We start from the raw sequence: 21,997 nt of genomic DNA on the forward strand, positions 1-21,997 counted from the left end.
ATACAGCAAGGGCAGGGGGATCTGGCTCCCGTTCAAAGCCCATTAGCAATGATGGATTTTTCATGTGTTTGTTTACACTGAAAAGTTCAAATACTGTCCAGCTCTGCCTCTAAAATTATGATCAGAGAGGGAATGTGGAAGTGATTTGGGTGTTCCTAATTAATCTTCATGCAGCATTCATTAGGTTAACTCAAGTCCTCCAGCACAGAGTGTCCCAACAAGCAAACCCAACGTGCAGATCCCACTCCTGGACGTGTCAGGGAAACAAAACAGAGACACCCGAGTGGYGGGTTTAATTCCAGTGACCGCAGAGCGAGCTGGGTGTCTGTCCTCCTCAGGGCTTTCTAAATCCAACCTCMCGTTTCAGGCTCCTGTGCTCCTGGGTGTAGAGCCGCTTGGCATTGGCTCGAGGTTACGTCAGCGTGGGGAGCAGCTGGAGGTGGCCCCCAGGTTTCCCAGGCTTCGGCACTCGTTTTTCTTTCCCCTCGTGTGTGTAGCTGGTTAAAAGAGCAGTCAGCCTTTCCAGCCTGCTGCTGCGGAGGAAAACTAAGGAATAGGGAATGAAAACTTTACAAAATATCCCTGATTTTCTGTTGTTAAGATTATCCTTTCAAGTCGATTATTAAACAGCCCAAACACTGAGCAATTATGCCAGGCTATTTTTTTTTCCTTTATTTTTTCCCTGTCCACACCCAGAGAGCTTATATCTAGCCACTTGCCTCATCTTCTGGCCCCTCGCTTTCACTCTGGGTGACAAAAGAGAGTAATGGATATTAGAGCTTCAAATGCTAATGGCTGGCAGATGGGGTATATCTTTTAATCCTGAAGTATATATTGGAGATGCAGTATAAGCCATCAATTTCCTAATCTCCRTCATGGTTAAAAGCCAGTTAAAAGCTTGCCAATACAGTCCTAATAAACATCTGAGTAACCAGTAGTTCTCTTAAAMTATTATTATAATTCTAACCTGCACAATATACTCTGGAGATGCAAGAGGTGGTCTGCAGATATTAAAAATTAATCAGTAAGTTTGCAATGCGCTTAGAAATAAGCAATTCCTCAGTAATTATTTATATAAGTCAAACATCTTAGCCATATAAAAATTTAACATTGTTTTTCGATGTTAAAAGTGGAGGGATAGCATTCATATGGCCCATGTGTTGCTWTAGACTTGCAAATCCTTTAACGATTGCTTGACTTTTAAAACATGGGAAAAATTTCTGTTCTTAGTTCCCAAGTGCAGTGAGACACTTGGGGGTTTCAGGTTAAGCATGCACCTGTATGTACTCTATATTTTTTTACTTATCATTGCTTGTTTGCAGTGATTATTCCAAGMAAAGTGCCTCTTTATGCCCTAAACTCTACCAGATATATGAAGAGCTCCTATGTTCTTTCATGTTTTCTCATTTGCCCATGATTTATTTTTAATTGCTTTTTCAAATATAACTCTAAAGTCATATAGAGTTATATTTTTTCTTTGATAAAATGAAACAAGCCACAGATTACAGACAAAAGAGAGAAATGGGATCAATGGGTTTGTCTGAAAATGCATGTTCCATACAGGTAACTACTGACCACTAATACAGTGTCATGAAGATAGGGTTTTACTAAGAGGGCAATTATCATCCACCTGGGGTGTGATTTTCCCTGTATTGTCATTCCCTCTAAAAGGAGTGGAAGATAATGGGGCTAGGTGTGACCTAAAGAGGTTGCCTATTCCATCCTTCTGCCTTAAAGCGGGATCAACTGTGCTTAAGTCACTGCTGGCAGATGCTTGTCTAATGTCTAGTAGAGACCTGCAGACAGCAAAACAAGATTATGAACAATGATGAAGAAGATGTAGGGTACCTTCCTTGTATAGTTTTCTTCCTTACCTCTATCAGAAGGAGAAATGTAAATTGAGATATCCTCAAAGTGTCTCAAATTTATTTTTTTAAGTATAATTTGAAATATAGCCTTCCATTTCTAYGTTGTAGCTCAGAATAAAGAATCGAGGCAGGATGAACTAAAGTAGTAGAAGATGAACATGTATTGCTTCAGTGTAGAAGTGATAGTTTGACATTGCAGCATTTGCCAGCACTGTCACTTTAATTCTGTTCAGTGAATGTATGTTAATTGAGAAAAAAAGCCCTGATTTTTTCTCGTGTTCTTTTCCCGAATAAAATGAACAGTGTTCATTGTATCAAACACTAGAATTACATATTAAAAAAACCCTTATATCCACACCAGGATTATAAACGATGCTACATTTGTTGATTCATAGCGATGAACAGTTCATTCACAGGATTGTCCTCTCTTCTTAACTCTGCTGCATTAGTCAATATTTTACTAACATGCATCTTTAACCATTGTTATTATCATGGCAATAGACAATACAGGTTTTAGCACGTGTATTCTAGAAAACATGACCACTTCAGACTTTTTTGGAGCTCCTCTGTGCTAGACAGCTACACGTACAAATCTAGTGTGACAAAAGTTATGCTTGTAAAGGTCTTGGAGAACAGTCATTCTTACTTCTACAGTTATATCCACTTCTTTAAACATACAGTGTTGTTAAGGTTAGAGAGCTTTTCTTCTTCTCCCTCTGGTTCTCCCCTGTTCTTTATATGAATGCTGCATCTCTGACAGCCTTCTATGAGGCTGAAGAGTCTTGGACCCACAACTGTTTATGAACAATTTACTTATCAAGAAGGTGAACCTGAAAAATAAAAAAAAATCACTAAAAAAAAGCAAAAATTCACTCCCAATTTTTTATCTCCTCTCCAGTTCAATTCTCTGGTTTCTGTCTCCCCTCTTCTAATCAAGCTTCTCTGAGCACAGAATTAATGTCAAGTGATAAAGTTTGTTCCTTCACGAGGGAAAGCCTCCTGGCATCCCCTGGTTGTTCATACCTCGTTCTTTGCCCTGTTGCCAGTGATCAACAGATACCAAACATTGCGTTGCCWTCGGTGTTGTTCAGAGCATCAGCAAACTGTGTATGCAGAAGGATTCTGTGGGCTAGAAAATAATTCTTCTGGGCAAAACTCTATTTGCAAGTTGAAATAAAATGTATTAATGCTATAAATCTGATAAACTGATATTTACTCTCACTGAACTTGGTTAAACTTCCCATTCCTCTACCATATCTTAACTTTAAGGGGTGGGAAAGAAAGATGGTACAAACAATCACACCTTCCATGCCCTAAAATCAACCAGTGCAATAAAATGACTTCACAGGGTGGTGTTTTTTTATGGTATAGCAATGTAGTTCTGTGGGGCAGACCTTTGCCCTTATGAACCAACTGGGCTGAGTAGTAGCAGAAAACATTTGACAGATGGGCCCTTCTTAATCTTCTACTACACCATAAAGGTATAGTCATAGAATAGGAGTGATTAGAAATCACAAAGCCTTCAGTTTTCTACAACGTAGACCTGCTGAAGGAGAAATGAAAAACGTTTCTTGAGGTGCTTGAGGTTTTTTCCAGTATTTCCATCTCTGTCCCTGTTAGCCTTTGGTGGGGGAAGCTGGGGAACACCCTTCTAATTCAGAGAGCCTTGGAGCAGTTAAAACACACACCAGGAGTACGGTAGCTGGCAGGCAGGACTGAGGACACGTTTTTCAGTGCAATGAGCCTTTGAACTACTGTAGCGTGTGTCTGATGGTTTGGCTCCTGGAAACAAACCAGCAGCTTCTCAATGCATGTGCTGTATGGCTTCAAAACCTCAGCAACACAAACCGTTTTTATTCTTTTCTTCATTTTACTTTTTTTTAACTGACATGATACAAATAAACATTTCCGTTGTTGGCAGCAGCAATAACGAAGACCTCAGTAGCTACAGTGCTGAAGATTTATCTGATCCCAGTTCAAGCGTGGTATCTTCAGAGGTGCCAGGACAAGGCGATGTCTTGCAAGAACATGGGGAACAAAGTGGCTCCAGCTCCTTAACTCGGGCTGCAGAAGCGAGTGGGAAAGATGTGCCCAGCCCAGGGCCTGTAGCAGCCCAGGAACCCACAGCAGATCTCACGAGCAGCAAAGACAAGTTACCAACCTCAGACTGCAACGGAACGGTCCCATCACCAGACCCAGAGCATGACAAAGCAGAAGGAGCAGCACATACTATATCCATGGACAGCAGCCCAAAATGTGACATTCCTGCTGCTGCTTCTATGAAAAATAGGGAGAGCGATCCCAGAAACACCAGCTTGGAAGCCAGCCCTCCTGCAGCAATTACGGAAACGCAAGGAGCTGCACAAATGACTTTGAGTGAATTAGAGGCTTTCTGGCAGGGCGAACAGCAGGACGGCACGAGGGAGCCACACGTCATCACGTTTCCCCAGGGAGAAGAGGCAGATGATTTTACCGCTCAGGAGGCCAGGCGGGAGCTGGGAGTTTGGGAAGTAGGTCACCCCCAGCGCGAGAGGCAGCTAGGTAGACGGGACACAGATGGCAGAGAGGCAGCGCTAATGAAAAAGGAAACCTTAATCCTCAACGATCTGGCAACAGGAGGCTCAGAGGGTGAAAAATGTGGAGCAATTGTGGGCACTCAGAGTTTTGTTGAGAGATCCGAGAGCGGTGAAGGCTCTAATCTACAGATGGGTGCTGTAACTGCGGCTAAAGAGAGTAAGGCAAACCCAGTTCTATTTGGAAACACGGGAGAGCAATCAGAAGCCTGGGCTTTAGTGTCAGAGTTGCCTTTTAACTCTCCAAATCTCTTCCTGACACCAAAGCCAGAAGAACCTTCGAGGGAATACACGCCTGGAAATGACTATCAAGATCCAATGATAAGGGAATCTGTGAAAACAGCCTCTGAAAAAATACAACCTACTTTTCAAAAAGAACTTCAAAAGGAAGATGAGCTTGTTAGCGCCGAGCATTTCAGTCTGCCTGTATTATTTAAGCAGCAAGAGCAAAAATCAGCTGTCACAACTGAGAGCCCAGAAGATCAAGCCAGTAGCAACAAAATCATAAGAGCTGAGGATGTGTCTAGAGGAAACACTGCACTTTCTGAAGCAGAAAGTATTATCAATCCCGTGAACGAAAATTCGCTGGTAGATAAGAGATTGCTGAAAAAACATGCATTAAGTACTTCTTGGAGCAGCTCCACAGAGCTGAATCAAAAGGAAAGTGATACGAGTGAAACAGGAGGAAAAAACAAAATTCTGACAGAGGAGGTACAGGCGACAGAAACCAGTGGAGCACCTGAAGGGTCAACTGAGATAGAAAGAGCGCTATTGAACTCTGGTAGTAGCCATAGCCAGGCTATAGAAGATACCCACTTGGGACACAATTCCAAAGAGTTCAGTTTTTTTGAAAAGGCTCAAAAAGGTGACCAAAAGGAGGAAGCTATGGGTAAGCACCTGACTTCAGACTGCAACTTTAAACCACCTGAAGACAATTCACGTTCTCCTTGTTGTGGACCTGAAAGTCAAGTGACTGAAGAGAAAACAGCTGCCACAAATGCCCTGGAGAGCAGGAGCAGCTTTCCCCTTGCAGCTCCACTGCAGTTATACAGGGAAGAAGCCCTGTTGAGTTTTGCTTGCTTTAATATGGAGGCAGAAGACAAAAATTCAGCTTTGCCAGGCTCTAATGGGGCTGAAAAGGTTTGTTTAGCTGGTGAGCACAGTCCAGTGCTCCTGCACTCTGAGATCAATGATATTACATACAGAGAGCAGGCTGGACCCTGGGAACTGGCTTCTGCTAAAGAAATTATGTTGGAGTCCCAAAGCCAAAGYGAGTGTCAAGAAAAGCCAGAGAGCTCTAGCAAGTTGGAAGAAAGTGCAGAAATATCCAAAACAAACCTTGAGCTTCAGGGCCTGAATGAATCTGCAGGGACTACGGGATGCATTGCTGTACAAGCTGAGGAGGCCACGCGGTTTGGGGACAACAACGAGCTGAAAGGCTGCTTACATGAAAAGCCTTGTGGAGATGCAGAGCAAGAGCCTGCAGCCATACCTGAGCAAAGCACTGCTGGGAATGGTGAGGAAAACAAGGGTATCGTGCAGCAGGAGCACCAAAACGCAGGGAAAAGTCTTACAGAAGAAAAACTTCTGGCACTGAAAGCTGAATGCGAATCTGATGTGTTGATGCAAGCTCAGCAGGAGGGAACGGCTGCAGAAAGTCACAGCAATTCACAGATGGCTTGTTCAGAAACCTCAGAAATTGTAGTAAATCCTGCAGGGTTCRCTCCTTCACAAATTTACCTGGAAGAAGCGGGTGGAAGCAGCGTCGGTGAAAATAACTCCCCTTCTGAGGAAGACAAGCGTGGGTCTTGTGAGACCCTCGTATGCAGCATCMGGGAATTGCAAGAAAATGCAGATGTTCCACCTGCCCTTCCACACATCGAGCAACTGGAGAACTCTGTGTTTGMCACTGGGGAAAGTGGTTGGATTTCAAAGGCAGGACTCGAACAGAAACCCCAAAGCAATCTGGAACCTGTCACAGGAACAGCCCATCAGGAGCACAAAGCAAAGGCTCCAAAACCTGAGCAGTTCCTGGGATCAAATGACAACAGCAACGTACCAGARAGGGCTCTCAGTATTTCAAACAACCTTAATGAAGAATCTCCTGTGGGAGATCCAGCGCTGTTCCAATGCGATGCCGACTCCCCAGAAAAACAGGGCAAAGATGAAAGTAGGGATAAAATATCAGTGGACACGTGCAGCAATGAACACCTGCAAAATGTTTCTGGTGTGGCCATGCCAGACTTGCAAGATGGCAACCATCAAAACAAAACTGATCTCAAGGCAGAAGAAAACTGCCTCCATAAGCAAGGCTCAGACAAGCCCAAGCAGGATAATAACACTTTGATCTCAGCTACTCCGCACGAAGAAGCATGTCACAGTGAGATAATTTTTGAAGAATCCACCAGGAATGAACAGCCAGTCAGCACATGCAGGACTGAAGGCAACGCTGAGGAAAGCGGTGCTGCTGCTGCAGACTCTCTTCCAGGGAYGCAGGACTCAGTAAGTGACACTTACATATCACAGGCTTTCCCAACCGATCGTGAAGTACCACGGACTTACGATAGTTCTGAGAAAAATGACCCTCAAGCACCTATTCCAGAAACTCGAGAGAAAATACCATTAATGGCAAAAACTTTGGACACAGAGAAGATAGAGGCTGTGACTGCTGATGTGGGAATCGTCCAGAAAGATGAAAATGTGAAGATAAATGGGGAGGAAAATGCTTCTGCCACAGAACCAAGCAATATGAAAACGGGTACAAGCCCAGGAGCAGAAGAGTGTCCTTCGCCTTTACAGGCACCCGGGGAAGTAATTCCCACCGATAACTCACATAAACCCAGCTGCATTCAAGAGAAACCGGAGGAGCCTGATTATTGTCAAGCGGATTTTACAGCTCTTTGTCCACTGACCTCTGCATTCAATCATCCAAACCAGCARCCTGGAAGCAGCAAGGACACTGGTACTGCAGGGGAATTACTAARTCATGAGCTGGCACTAGGAGCAAGCCCAACCACCGTGCAAGGTGCCTCCGCTTTGCAGACTGCTTCAGGTCCCCAGGTGTCTGTGCACTTAGGTGCTTCAGCTGAGTTAAGCACCGGTAAAATAATAAATTCAGAAAACAGCTCTGCAGGGAATACGTATGTGAACATGAAAGACTTTCCAGACCAAAGTTTTCTGGCTGGAGGAGAGAAAAGTTTAACCCTGCCAGAAACTACAGGCRGCTTATCACAGCTCAGTTTTGAGCAGCTGAAGGAAGAGGTAGCTGCAATTAAATCCAAAGAAAGAAAAAGTGATGTCGGCTTCAAAGAGGAGCGAAGTGACRGTTCATCAGAGCCTCTGTTAGCGCTCCCTCCTCCAGAGGAGAGGCTGCTGAGCCTTTCATCTGTTGGTAAACAAGAAGGCTCTAATGAGGAAGTCGCAGCCAATATCTGTCTAGATGACAAGTGCAGTAACATCTCGGAGAAACCTGGGAATTCAGATAAAATGGAAGATGTTTTAAAGGAGAATAGCATTTCTCTGCACTCTGCAGAGAACTTGGGAAGGGAGCATGAGCTCTTGACTTGCAGCTCCCTGGGCATCGGCTCTGGCCTCCCAGATTTCAGGGAGCACATCAGYCAGATATTTAAAAAAACTGTCCACAGCACATTGAGTGCTGAATTACCCCATCTTTTACCTGAAAATCATGCAAGCCTCAAGCAGGATCCAGTGGCCAAGGATGTGGCAGAACTGTGTGGTATGGAGAACAATTTGCCATCAAACAGGSTGGGCAAAGCAATTTCAGAGAGCCCCTCAGAGCCACCTACAACCACGGAGACTTCCTGCGGACCTCCCCAGGATATATTTCTACATGAAAACACGATGCCAGAGCTGCCACGAGCAAGTCCAGAGGATACTGAGAAAAACAGGCAGCCAGGTAGCCCTTCAGAAATGCTCCTCACCCTGGATAGCTCTGCAACTGCTGAATGTCCTTCGGAAGACCTGCAAAATCTGGAGAAAAACGCAAAGCATCTYGAGACTGTTGAGGTGGGAGAAAAGGAAGGCATGGGTGCTAGTGATGCTGATCCTGAATCACTAATAAGCTTGGAGATACAAAAGCAAGGATCTGCTTCATCTGATGGGGCAGCACCTGAGAACTTTGCTGCGTATCCTGCCAGTGAGCAGCAACCCGCCGTCACGAGCGTCTCTACAGGTGGTGTTCAGGAGAGGGACTTAGAGGCTGCTACCACGCAGGAAAATCATTTAATTACGCAGCATAATGCAGAAACAGTTACATGCGAAGATGATGTGAGTCTTCATAGCGAACAGCGCCAGGATCCCAAGCCTAATGAGCAGGAGAGAAGTGGGCACAGTGATCCAGGCACTGCCAAGAGCATCTCGGACATGGCATCTCCCACACTTGCTCCAGGAGGATTTTACAGTCATGAGAAACCGCCAGATAATTTCAACGTGGTATGTGAGGAAGATCAGAAGACAAGTATTCACAGCAGTCCTGTGCATGAGATTAAGTCTCCGAATGACACGCATACGATACAAGATGATTCAGTAAATAGGAAATCCCTGGAAACATCAGAAAATGTACAGGATTCACAGCAAGAAACCAAAGTTAYCATGCATGGGTTAATAAATTACTTGAAATACGAAGTAAGCCGGGATGATTCCTTGCAAACTGACTCAAAACTGGAATCTAGCAGTATGACTGAGGGAGACGTGAAAGAAAAGAGCRACGCGGTGTTAAGCACAACAGAGGCAGGTAACAAAAATCCCGAAGACATCCCTAAAACAGGTCCTGCAGGGATGTTGGTCGCTGGCGAAGGCGACTTAGCTTTAAACACGGGCACTGGAGAACAAGAGATGGACCCACACAAAGGTGACTCTCAGAGCGTCCCTGTGGTGGAGCAGGGAGAGGGTTCTGCACGTGCGGATTTGGCTGTTGTTCCTGAGGATCAGCCGAGCAAGACGAATTCCGAACGAGAGCGCTCGCCTCGGGATGACAAAAAAAAGCCACCGGCGCCTGCATTTCCCGAGTCCGAGGAACGTGACCTCCATGAACCTCGAGACGTGGCCGTGGCAGGATTACCAACTGAAAGGTATTTCCTTTAAATTAATACGTGGAATGGTTGTCAGGACCTCGGGGGTGGATAGGGCTATAATTTTCAAAGCAGAAGCTCGCTGTTTGGGAGGGCACGGCACTTAGTGTGTTCTCCCGTTTCTATTGCATTTCTGTTGCTTTTAATTGTGAACTAAGCAGAAGAAACTTGAAATAATGTGCAAGGACTAAATATAAACAGAAGTGGTGCTCAACAACCTCAGGAGAATAATTCTCAACTATTCCATTTACTGCTTGAAATTCCTATATTTACCTATGATGAGTCACTTGTGGAACCCTGTGTTCACTTCTTGTAGCCTAAGTTGTGGCAAACAAATAACACTTTTTAGCCTTGCATTAGTAGCATTTTGCTTAAGTTTTCGTGACCCAGTTAATTTAGACCTGCGGAATTCACATGGTGCTTTGCAATATTAAGGAAAAAAAACACTGGTAGCTGTCTAGGCTTCCCTCTTATCCTCTCACGTATTATAATCGCATTGACAGTCCCTTTGATCAATGTATTATTCAGCGTTTCTAATGACATGAAGTTGTTTCAGATGTGAGTTGTTGTTAGGATCTGTGGAGCCCAGGAATTCTTTATTTTCAAAATGTAGCAGTAAGTGCTTTAATTATATCCATCCTACATTTTTTTCTTGTGAGTTTGTACACAGATGAAATACCAGTTTTATACGAAGTTATTTCCAAAGAAAAATGACCTTAAATCAGTTTTCTCACGCTATCTAATCATATCGCTGCTCCTTCTGTAACYTCTGCAACTTTCCCCAACCCTGTCCCTGAGAAGGCTGTAACTGCAAATACAAGAGACAACAGCAAAATAGTAGTCTAGTGAAAAGCTTAAAAATTTCAGATGGCACTAATCAATGATCAGGCAGTAGATACAGGCAGAATCTTCCTAGGTGATACCAACAACCTATATGCTGTTAATGCAGGCGAGGGAAAAGGTTGCAGGGCCATATTCTTTAAAACTTGAAATGATAAAATCATCCTGTAAGTGGAAAATTCCTGAAGGGTTTCTGTTATGGTGAAAATGGAAAGGAATTCCTTCTATTCTGTGGTCAAAATGTGGAGGAATTCCTTCTCTTCCTTCTGAAGAAACTGAATACAATCTTTTTTTATGAGCAAAATGTGCACTATAAGCACAATAGAGTGTTGGAAATCTTCACAGCTACGGTACTCTCTCTTTATGGACCTATATATAAAAAGATAATGARGTTAATCCCTAATATTTACTTCTGGTTCCTTTCTTTTTCCTTCCGTTTACATGGTGGAAAGCTTCACACTTGGGTAGCCTTGAAATTAAGAAGCAAATTGTTGGCATTGGCTGGTTCAGAARCCCCAAGGGACGCTGGCATAGCACATACACACCCATCTACGCATGTGTTTCATATCAGGGTGGGTATCATACTTTAAATAAATACCTGTGGCAAACAGAGGGGGCAGGGCTCTTGAAGCAGCTGCTGGCAATTTGTGAAGTGGTTGCTTAATGCTTGCACAAGCTTAAAGAATTCATTATCACCTGTTTTTCCAGCATGAGGGTTTGTATCAACAGGCAGCTGCTACTTTTGGACCACAGCTGTAAGGGGGGTCATGCACATACCAAGGGGGCATACGTATGAAATTGCAGCCTTGGAGACCTGGAAGCTGGGGACTCGCAGAGGTAGGGAGGAGTCTCTGCCTTTGGTGAGGCTTGTTTCTTAACAGCAATACGCAATTTAGCTTATAAAGAGGTGGAAGGTGTGAGTTAGGTCTGTCTKCAGCTGGTTTAACACTGCCCAGGCTGCTTTTTCTGCAGTTACCTGCACTGTTTTGCAAGCAGATGGGGCTTAGAGCCCATTTTTCCTTTGAGCTTGTGGTGGGTAGTTAAATTTCAAGCTATAATCCGTATACTGTGTGCTTGGTCATGGTGGTTTTTTTGCCTCAGAGTGGATTCTAGTTGTTTATTGTCCTGAAATCCTACAAAACATAAACTTTAATAGCTGTGTGAAAGAGTGCACCCTTCTAAAAGTTGAGTTTGGGCTTCATGAAAAGATCTCTATGGTCAAAGAATCCTTTCCTCTCCCTTTTCCACCTCTGAACCTTCTCCCCAAAAACCCCAAACTGCCTGTTTGCATCATGGGCCGTGGCAGTTCTTCAGCGGTATGTGGAACAGGTCAGGAAATTACAGCAAAATCTTGTGTTGTTTAGAAATTATGTGCACTGGTGTGCTGACTGGTATGCGCAAAATAAGATCACTTCTTGGAAGGGGGAAAAGAAAAATGCCCAGGGAGCTTTTAAAGGTGAAGACAAGGATGTCATTCCCAGATGTGCATCTTGATGTGCTGAGCACAAATTGCCTCGTTTGCAGTTTTCTTGGCTTGGCARAGCTCCCGTCTTGTTAGTAAACCTTCAGGTGCTTCAGAGCTGTGGAGAGCCCTTGCAGACCTTGGCTTGGCCCAGGGCGTGTTAGTAAGAGCAGAGTATGGGAAGCCATACGCACGCTGTAAGCGCTGACACTTGTTTTGCCAACGAGGTCAGGCTGCCCTTGGCACCCGCGCRGCAAAACTGGTTTTTCCTCCTTCACAAGGAGACCGTGCTGCACTCAGCAGCATCTCTGGAGGCTTCAGGGCCTCAAGTTCAGCAGGGCACTGAGCAGCTCTGGTGTCCCCAGAGCTTCTGCTGCCAACTGCAAATTGCACGGACCTCTGGAGCCTGCGTCGTTGGGGCAAACGCATTCCAGCTGAGATGTGCCCCTTGTGGGTCCATTGACGTGGCAGGAAGCCCAGAGGCACCTCRAGATCTTCTTTATGTTTGTTCTTACCATCAAGAATTTGCAAGTTCAGTATTCTGAAAAGAAGGAAGACTCCTCAGTAAATACTGCCTCAATGTTTYTGGTCTGCCTAACACACTAGTAAATATCCTGACAGTCTTGCTGCAGCAAGTACAGAAGAGAGAGCTGCTTTTTGGGTCAGTCRAGTGGGTTTTGAGTACTGAAATTTTCTGTCATTATTGCTTGAAAACAAATTTTTGGAGCTGAAATGGAGTTATCAAACCTGTGATTATGCGCTTTTCTTTCTTTCAATTTCATGATTTTTTAACTTCAGAWTTAGCAAACTTGTCTTCAAACTGCCCAGTATCTAAGGATCACAAAACAAAGGGCAAATTAGCCCTTAGCATTTAGAAAGTGATTTACATGTTAATTAAATGCACAGAATTTGCATTGCAAGTTATTTGTCTCTCTCCTGCCTTTCTTGGTGACATCTCTGCWTCTGAGTTTTCAGACATGCAAGAAGCACAGCCCACGGTCCTAACTAAATAAACTGGCCAGTGAGTTCTTTAAAAGTTTGGTCTGGGTGAAGACTGCAGGATGGGGCCTACAATATTTATGAGATTTTCCTATTCATGGAAAAGGAAAACTAGGGTAATTCCCTTTTACTTGACAGAGGTCTTATTTTGCTTTATTAGAAACCAAAGGGAGTTTGGGAAGTTTTGCCATTGACCTAACATTCTGCTGTTTTAGGCAAGGGCTAGGTCAGTGTAAAAGTAWTTATAAAATGCTGGTTTAGTACTATGCCCTGTTGTGTTGCCATCTACTCGGAGAACATACCAGTGGAAAACTAGGTGTCAGGCTGGGTTTCTTACATATATACATATGAGTGAATATATATAATCTATATTTGCCTTTGCTACACAAAAACAGAGAAGTCGGTCATAATCTCTGCTGCTGCAGAATTGCAGGTGTGTCTTGCTCTATGGAAAATATATCCAACAGCATTCTTGAGAACCTAAGGCATATGTTTTCAAGGTAGGTATGGATGTAGGTTGATGATAGAGGAGCTGCCCTTTTGCAAATATCCTGTTGCGTTTCTGAAGAAATTACATTTGCTCAATTAAATATAGGCATTTATTACAGAAATTGAGTAAAACTTTTTCCAGTGTCTAGGCAGGTAATTAGCACCGATTTTTGCCTTCTCATTAGACTAAAATTACTTTCAGATTACTTTTGCTGGTGAGTTTTCACCAGATGCATTTTTCAACTTGGCTTCTTCCAAATAAGCTGCTTATTCTCCCCAGATTATATTTGCAAGTCTTCCTTTATACCCCTATGTTTTCCGTATTCCAACTTTATCTTCAGGTTACTTGCAAAATTGGATATTGCGGAGCTAGTTCCACTCTTCCTCTTTCTCATAGAATATGTAAAGTAGGATTAGTCCCAGCTTTGAACCCTGTGGAGGGCAGCTCTAAGAACAGCAATTACAGACACAGTCGTGCTCCATGGCTTGGATGTGGCTTCCTTCCAGTATTTCTGCCTCTTGGCATGCTTGTTGTGCTTCTCGACAGACTCTGGAGAMAATCTGGAGAACTAAAACCTGTAATAATTGCCTCTTCCTTTCCTTTTAGCTGATGCTTGTCTGCTTTATAGGCTAACACTCAAAATGCCTATGGATGTGCACAATAGTAGCAGTTTAAGAGGGTAAATAAATAAAGCAGGGTGCCTACTTCTGCCTTGGATTGTCTGTAGTCATTGCAAATTTAAATGTACGTTATAGTCAGTATGAGATGGTTAATGCCAACGTGGTTATAGCCCRTCTTATTTATCTTGTTCTAGATATGTGGAAGTCCAACTGTGTATCACTAGTGGCAGGAGAGGCTTATTTATATTTAGCTGTGCCCCAATATTTGTGTTCCGTGGAATGCAGRAAAACTCCTGTGTGGATCTATTTGYGGTCAGAACATTTACAGGTTAATTCTTGAAGAGCTTCTTAYAGGCCAAAGACACAGAACTACAACTAGAATTATAATTAATGTAGAGATTCTACTTGTTTCCATCAAGGGATTAGTTGGACTGAAGTCTRAAATCCTCATCATTTGTCATAATTTGCTGAGTGTCAGTTTTGTGCCATTGTCAAAAACCGACCTCAGCSTGTCATGTTAATCCTGTTCTCATTGCTGAAACGTGAAATGTTGCTCCCAAAACAAGGGTCCCCAGAGAAGCTTTCCTTTGCTCACACAGGCATAATCCTTCTGGACCCTCCTGGATCTATATTTGCCCTATTCTACCTTGGCCCTCAACAAAATAACCACTAATCTGGAAGTGCCCCAAAACTCTTGAAATTCATAATTTTCTTCTTCCACCTCTTGGCCCAGTGTTTACTGATTGTGTTCCAAATTCTCTGCTGTAGTAGAGTGGTATCAGCAAAGCTTTTGGTCTTCAACCCCTGATATATCGGTTGGAAAGAGAGCTGCACCCGACCGCATGACCCCTGAGCATCCCACCAGTGCGACACAACCAGTTATCCCATTTTGTTTAAATGAAGCAGGATAGAGGGCCCTCCAGTTGTCTCAGGAGATGAAAATCGAATGAAGAAAGCGCGATGTATGTAGGAATGTAAAATTTCAGTTGATCTGAACTACAGACTSTTTCCCAATACTATGAAGCTTAGCCGCTCTGTAAATGATGCTCTGATAAATGCAGAGCACTTCTTCATGAAATGGAGACTCATCAAACTACTTTTTTATTATTTTCAGCTCCTTTGGCTAATGAAACACAAATAGTGTAATCAAAGGTCCTCTCTCCCCCCCTTTTTTCCCTCCCCCGCCTTTTCTGGCACTCACGAGCTTATGTAAAATCTTTGGAATTTGTTAGCATGATAACATTGTTATACTCTCCGAGCTGATAGAAATATCAAAGCCAGCTAAGAATAACTCTGCAGCAGGCAGAGAAGACTGGATCTGCTTTTTGGAATGAAAGCAGAAAGCATGTGCGCATTGCTCGCTTTCTAGCAACTATGGAAAAAATTTGRGCTGCCTTGAAAAATAAATGGGTGTCTAAAACTCCCTCCTGCCTTTCCTAACAATGTCATGGAGTGAGTTAAAATATAGAGGTGTTTTTTGGGGGGAACATTTGAAAATGGTCAAAGCTTTCCAAGATGTGTTTTTATTTATTTTATTTATTTTTACTTCTGTGAAGTTTATGACTTCTTGAAATTTATGACTTATCCAGGGTTCTTCGCATTTTATTTTTGATAGAAATTGCAAATAATATGGATTTTCTAGACAAATTATCACTGGAGTTTTTGAGCTTTGTGGCTTTCCTTTAAAAAAAAAACTTAGATAATTTCCAAAATATCATGATTTCCCATCATTTTGATCCTCCAGAATTTAGTGATTTAAACTTTAAATTTTCATTTTTTCAAACCTTAAGCCTAGGGTAAAACTGTGGACATTTAAGGAGACAGTCATCTCAAAGCCTTGTGCTACTCCCAGCAATTTTTATTGTCAATTTAATTTTCAGCAACCACAAATGAAGTTGTGGGAAATTTGTATATGGAAAGAAGTGGAAATATAAAGTTGAGGTGTCTGTTACACAAGTGGCTTGGAAATCCAAGCCAAGTTGTAAGCAAGTAATTGGTCCTGTGGTTTTGCAAAGTGTCTGAATGTGAAGCTTTGATTAGGAAATGCAAAAGAGAAATTCCTCTTTCATTTTAAACTTATACAGTTTTATTTTGTGCAGATGGCCTTAAAATTGCCACAATTATCACAAAGAGTAATTTAAATTCTTCTCGCTTCTAAAATCAATTCCATAGTATAATTCAGAACAAATATACGCATWGCAATTTTGTCAGGTTCTGCAAGTTTATCACAATATTGTATTATTTGTATGCTTGTTTCTAGACTAGTGATAATCTTAGCCTTATTTAAAAAGGCAGGGAGTGGAGCAAAGAGCATCTGTCTTCACACTTGCATGGAAAAACTTGACAATCTGATGGGAGTTCATCCTGTATTCTCAAAAAAAAAAAAAAAAACAGAAGACATTTTTTTAAGAAGCTTTTTACTTAATATGATGTTCTTTTCAAGCCAATTTCTTGTGTTTTTTTTGAGGGCTGACTCATTTTCCCTTTTCAGCGCTTTGGTTTGGCAATAGTGACATGGTTTATGGGAAAAACCCTTGGATCAGATTCCCAGCCGACAGGAGCGAGGCAGGGCTGCCACCACTCATGGAGTGAGGTCCAGAACAAGTTTTCACGAGGTGTCCACCCGCGCTCTAAAAGCACCTCTGACCATTGAGGTCGCCCTGGATAAAAACACAGTGGTTTCTCTGTGAYCTTTGTCAAGTTATAGTCCAGATTTCTTAAAATGCAACCAAAAATTTTGTCTTGGAATCCAGCACTTGTGAGGAGGTACTGAACTTGTGGACCTTTGATTCTTTTTTTTTTTTCTGTAATTCAAATTTCAGATTCTTGAACGAATTTTGGATGCCCGAGGCCCATGCTCCTATGCCAGTGTGACACTTAGAGTGATCGTGGGGACACTGCTGCCATGAGGGCACCATGGAGCTGTATAACCTCATGTAACTACAGTGTCACAGCAATAACTTTGTTATAGCTGTATCACGAAACTCTCAGCACCTTGTCAATTATTTAGCTTATTTATTTATTTATTTACTTATTCCCTTCCTTCTTCCCCTAAGGTGGCAACTTAACTTCTCACAAARAGCTTGGTGAATGTTGTTTTAGTGGAGACAGATATAAGTTAAAAAGGGAAAAAGTGGGGTTATGGTGGAGGAAGACACCTGAAAAAGCTGTTAGGAGCCTGGGGAAGTGGCTCTGAGTGAACTGCCTCTTAGGCTGTTATTGCCCTTGGACAAAACTGTGCAATTTTTCCACTCCCAGACCAGACTTTTGGCAGCATCTCTCCTGCAATGGTTACAAACGTGATTTTTTTCCTCTCTGCTGAGCTAGAATCCCTCACCCAGATGCAAAATACTGGTTTTCTCCCAAATACACCCMAAAATACAATATCCCCTACCCCAATGCAAACCACCCCTACCTGCCCTTTGTTTTCCTGGGACTCAGGGAATTTCTTGGACTCCAGCTGGACACTCTTGTGGGATGAGATGGCTTTTTGCCAGGAGGTTCCTTATCTGCTCTCTGCTCCCATCCAGCCCAGGCCTCCAGAGAAGTCTTCTGCACTGCTTCCTTTCCTGGCTCCTTGGCCTCTCAGCTGTCCTGGAATGGGATTTCACTTCTCTCCTGAGTTTTGCATYGCTTTTCTCTTTGTTTTCTCTCCCCTCCAACCACTAGGGCACATCGTTTCTGTAGGAGAGCCCCATGGTCAAGCTCACCTTTGCACCCTGTTCCTGTGGTTATTGCATATCAGTTTTCCATATTTAAATAGCAACCCTGTAACCACCACAGAGGGAAGAAGGTGAAAATATTTCTGTGGAACACTTAGGTTGAGGTGGTTTAGCAGCAGACCTAAGAACAAAAGGATTCTGGCACAAGGAGGCTAATCAGGGAGAGGCCTGTTATTTGAGCAAGTTAACCATTTAATTGCAGAAATGTGAATTTGAGTCTTGGCAGCTGGAACTTAGCTTAGACTTATTCCAAAGGGAAGTGTTCATTGCAGAGAAAGTCAAAATTATATTAATGAACCTTATGCTTTCCAGGGTGTCCCTCCTGCCCAGGGCTGTGGTACCTACAGAAGCTATTGGTGAAATTGTTTCCAGGTGCCGAAAGAGTTGAATTCCCCCCAAAACTAGAGGGGGGGCTGGGTGCCTGTACCTATATCAGAAATCACAGCAACCTCCCTTTTCTTGGGAGGCAAGTGAGATGATCTCCCAGAAACTTCAAACTTAATCCTTTTTGCCAGAGTGGATGCCAGAGTGGATGCCAGAGTGGATTGCCAGAGTGGATGCCAGAGTGTGCATTTTACCCCTTGATAGCCACCCTGTACCTGGATGATGTTTATGTTCTAGCTGCTTTTCAGCATTTTTGGACACTGCAGTATCTGATTTACAATCTCTGGGAGGTGATTTGGCATATGCTTCTCTTTCCTCTACAGGTACCTGAATTGCTAAAAGCAGCAATGAGCCCATCTAGGGAAAATAATTTGCYTCTGCCTTCAGATACAAGTGTCATGAATGTGAATGTTTTGTAGTAACACAGAATTTACTTGAACAAAAAACTGTTCTTTCATTCAAAAGATAAAATAGAAAGAAAAAATAAGAGAACRGTGGCTCCAAAGATCTGAAATACCTGTCTTGAACTTCTGGTCAGATCTATGAAATCTTTTGCTGTGGCATAGCTAGTCTATAGTTGCTGTATGACATGTCRTAGACATGATAATAATCTCTCTGGGTAGAGTCTAAACAATTAATTCCTTGATGCTGGCAACTGGTGTATGCACTGTGGCTTTGCAGCATATATTCAATGCAAAGACCTAATTGCCTGTAGAGCCATTCTTTAGAGCTGAAACAGAACTCTAGGAAACCGAAGAGATAAGGGCAAGCGGTTAAGGCTGTTGCATTTGCTTGTGGCTGAAGCAGTGTGAGTTTAGGAGAGGTACTTAGCACAAGAATAGCAACTGCTGCTTTAGGTTTACATCTGTAAAGAAGGCAGTTCCAGTAGTAGTTGTCAGAGCTTTTCCTGCAGCCTAAGACTTTTTTCAATTAAAAGGGGGCCAAGCAGCAGCTGCAGAACTTAAGCAAAGCTCTTGTTTTTATTTTAATAGTTGCTAGGAGACGTAGATGTGTTTTTTAAAGTGTTCTCATTTTATAACTTAATTCGTGCCAGCCTCGGAGCTGGAGGCAGAAAACCCCGACAAGTTGGGAAAAGCTCTCGGCAGCTCCCAGACTGTCATGACTCAAAAAGTCCTGGGAGAAAATCCGCAGCCAAGTGAAAAGAGCAGAGATAGAGAACAGGAACGCAGATCTACGAGCACGAACAGCCGGGCAGGAGCCCTGTCCCGCCGGGGCGCAGGCCGCGCTCAGCCCTTCTCCTGGCCGTGGAGGGTCCCCATGGAGCCCGCGGGCTCCGCATTCCGGGCGGGATCGGATGCCGCCGGAGCCGCTGCGTGTTTGGTGGATACGGCCTTTCCTTGGGGAGCCTCATGGGAGGAGCCTCCCCCGGCCGGCTCCGCTCTTCGCTCGGCCCTTTGTGCGCGTTGACTTTCCAGCGGCCTCCCAGTCGGCGGCGGGAAATGCGGCACCGGGATCCCCTTTCTGGAGCGATTCTCCGGCGGCGCGGCGGGGAGCTTTGCTGCGAGGGGCTGGCGCTGTGAGCGGGACGGGCGGCTCCAGGGGGSCGGCCCCAAATGGTGGCACCCACGGACTTGCTGCCGGGCGGGAACCCGCGGTGAAGCGGGGGCCTCTTTCGGGCTGCGCTGCGGGAGGATGGTCCGGGATAACCGCGCCGGCGATTGCTCCTTGCTCCTGGTAAGTCGGCGCTTCCACGGGGAAAACTTGGCCAAGTCTGCAACTCGAGAAATCCGGTGCGCGGCTCTGAACCGCGTTAAAAGGAGCTTTTAGGATTAAAAGTTGGCTGTTGTTTCTGACCTCTCTCTCTCTCTCCAAAGTTGCAACTTTATTTTTTGCTTTCTTCCTGTCATCTGTTGAACCACTTTGTCCAAAGCCACATTTCTGCAGGCTAAAGCACTGTCTTCCTCATGCAGCTCCCTCCCGAGCTCTGTAAGAAGCCGGAATGCGACGGGATTAACTCTCGTTTTCTCCCAGCAGCTGGAAAGGCGGGTTCGGTGCCGCGGAGGCAGCGCTCGGGTTTCTGCTCAGCCCCGGCCTCCAGGCTGGGACGTGAGGGTTACTTTGTGCGCACCGGGAAACTTCTCATTCCCGGCTCCTAGCTGGGATTTGGGGACTTTTAAATTCTCTCGCCGTGACATCAGAGCGCGGGCGAGAGCGCTGCGAGCGGCAGGGAGGTGACATCGGGGCTTTTTGTGCCGCTTGACAGTTCTGCGGCAAATCTGCTTATTCACCCTGCGYGGGGCTTCTCTGCTGTCTGCTCTATAAATGTGTCTCTTGGCTCTCAACCTTTCAYTTTGCAAAGGAAGCAGTAGTGCACCGTACTTACTGTAATCTAAAATCATCTATATAATATCTATGTTTTTATATATTACATACCTCCATTTCACAACTATATACATTTATATAATAGCTCACCTTAAGTTCTAGATTTTAAGGTGGTCGCAGTAATGTAGGCTACCTAGGCAAAAATAAATACATGTATATTTTATTGCTTTATAACAATGATTCATCACATTGGCAAAAGCCGGAAGTGTATATTTAAAAACAAAAATAACTAAGGGACTTTTAAACTGGTGTTTGCACAGCAAGAAGGGATGGGTGAGAGAGGAAGTCCAGGCCCACAGGTAGTCTGTGAACAAACATCAGCCCCTGCCAGGATAGCGTCTCTATCTTGTCAGCGTTTCCACGAGCTTTGCCAGAGAAATATCAGTTCTGAGAACTGCTGCTGTCGTCACACGTCCGGCTTGGCTGGCCCGGGAGAGCATTGCGCTCCGGCTCTGCGGGCTCGTGGGGACCTACCTGCAGCGAGCGCCGGCTGCCGGGCAGCTGGGCTGGGGAGACGCTTCCAGGTGAAGTGTGCTGCCCTAAGAAAGTCTTCTAAAAGATGTTTTTGTCTCCCGATAATGCAGAGTTTTTGCATCTGTTTTCATCTTTTTAGTAAAAGAACAATTTGCGTTATGAGAAGCGGCTGCCTCTGGGAGCACTTTGAAAAGTGCAAACTGCATGCTYGTGGTTCAGCCTTGATGATGCCCATTCCCTTCATTGGGATGGGAATAAATCAGGATAGATCCAAGGTGCCCACCCACAATGAGGGGAGGTCAGGTTAAGCTGCTGCGGAATGATTTGGCTCTTCCTGGGCTTCCCAAGAGTCCACGAAGCATCCAGAGCACCCAAGAGCACCACGTAGCATCCAGAGCCCTTTGCTGTTGGAATTTGTCCCCTGATCCTTCACTTACATGCCCCAAGTAGGACAATGATCTTGTTTAATTAGCACATGCCAGTTGGTCTCTTGGATACCTTCATTACCGTGTTTGTACAGCGCCCAGCACAGCGGGACTCATTCTGACCCGGGCACTTAGAAGGTGACTGTGTTTTCTAAAAACTGGGAAGTTGTGACTGGAAATGTCTTCTCACGGACCTTTAAATGAATCCTCTGTTGTGTCTTACRCAGTAACTAGAAAAGTAACTAAGGATGCCATTATTATACACATTATTATACACCTATATGATTTTAAAGCTGATTCTGGAATATGTACTTACACTGCAGTGACATCATTTGGGTRTATGGATGTCCCCTAAGCTAACTAGGAGATAAAATGTGGCTCTATCTTTTGAGGTTTTTTGGGTTTTTTTTTAATGAGATTGAACTGAAATTTTTGATTATGACTTTTCTGTTTCATAAAAYGGTTAATACTTAAGCAGACCTTATATTACATCAAAAGAAGCTCTATAGAATAAAAGCATTTTTATTCTATATGCTGGTTGCTAATTTAGCACTTCTGTGCAAGAGCAGTTTTTGCTTCTTTTACCAGTAATGTTGGTTTTTAATCCAAGGAATAGCTTATCTCCAAGCTGAGACACCATCAACAGGTGTCCCATTGATCATGAAAATACTTTTAAAGAGCAAAAACATCTTAGGTKCATGGAGTTA

The 21,997-nt window shown here is 43.9% G+C and overlaps 1 protein-coding gene across 1 annotated transcript in view; it reads left to right on the forward strand.

Moving 5' to 3' along the window:
- The first annotated feature begins 3,757 nt into the window (after positions 1-3,757).
- Positions 3,758-21,997, forward strand: part of TACC2 (transforming acidic coiled-coil containing protein 2) — an 84,657-nt gene continuing 66,417 nt past the window's right edge. The window contains exon 1 of the mRNA XM_026050705.1: positions 3,758-9,531. Within this exon, the coding sequence (XP_025906490.1) occupies positions 3,758-9,531 (5,774 nt within the window). The remainder of the gene's footprint in view (positions 9,532-21,997) is intronic.

The sequence above is a fragment of the Nothoprocta perdicaria genome, unplaced genomic scaffold, assembly GCF_003342845.1.
Source record: "Nothoprocta perdicaria isolate Ctin4 unplaced genomic scaffold, notPer1 scaffold_7, whole genome shotgun sequence".
NCBI classification, from domain to species: domain Eukaryota; kingdom Metazoa; phylum Chordata; class Aves; order Tinamiformes; family Tinamidae; genus Nothoprocta; species Nothoprocta perdicaria.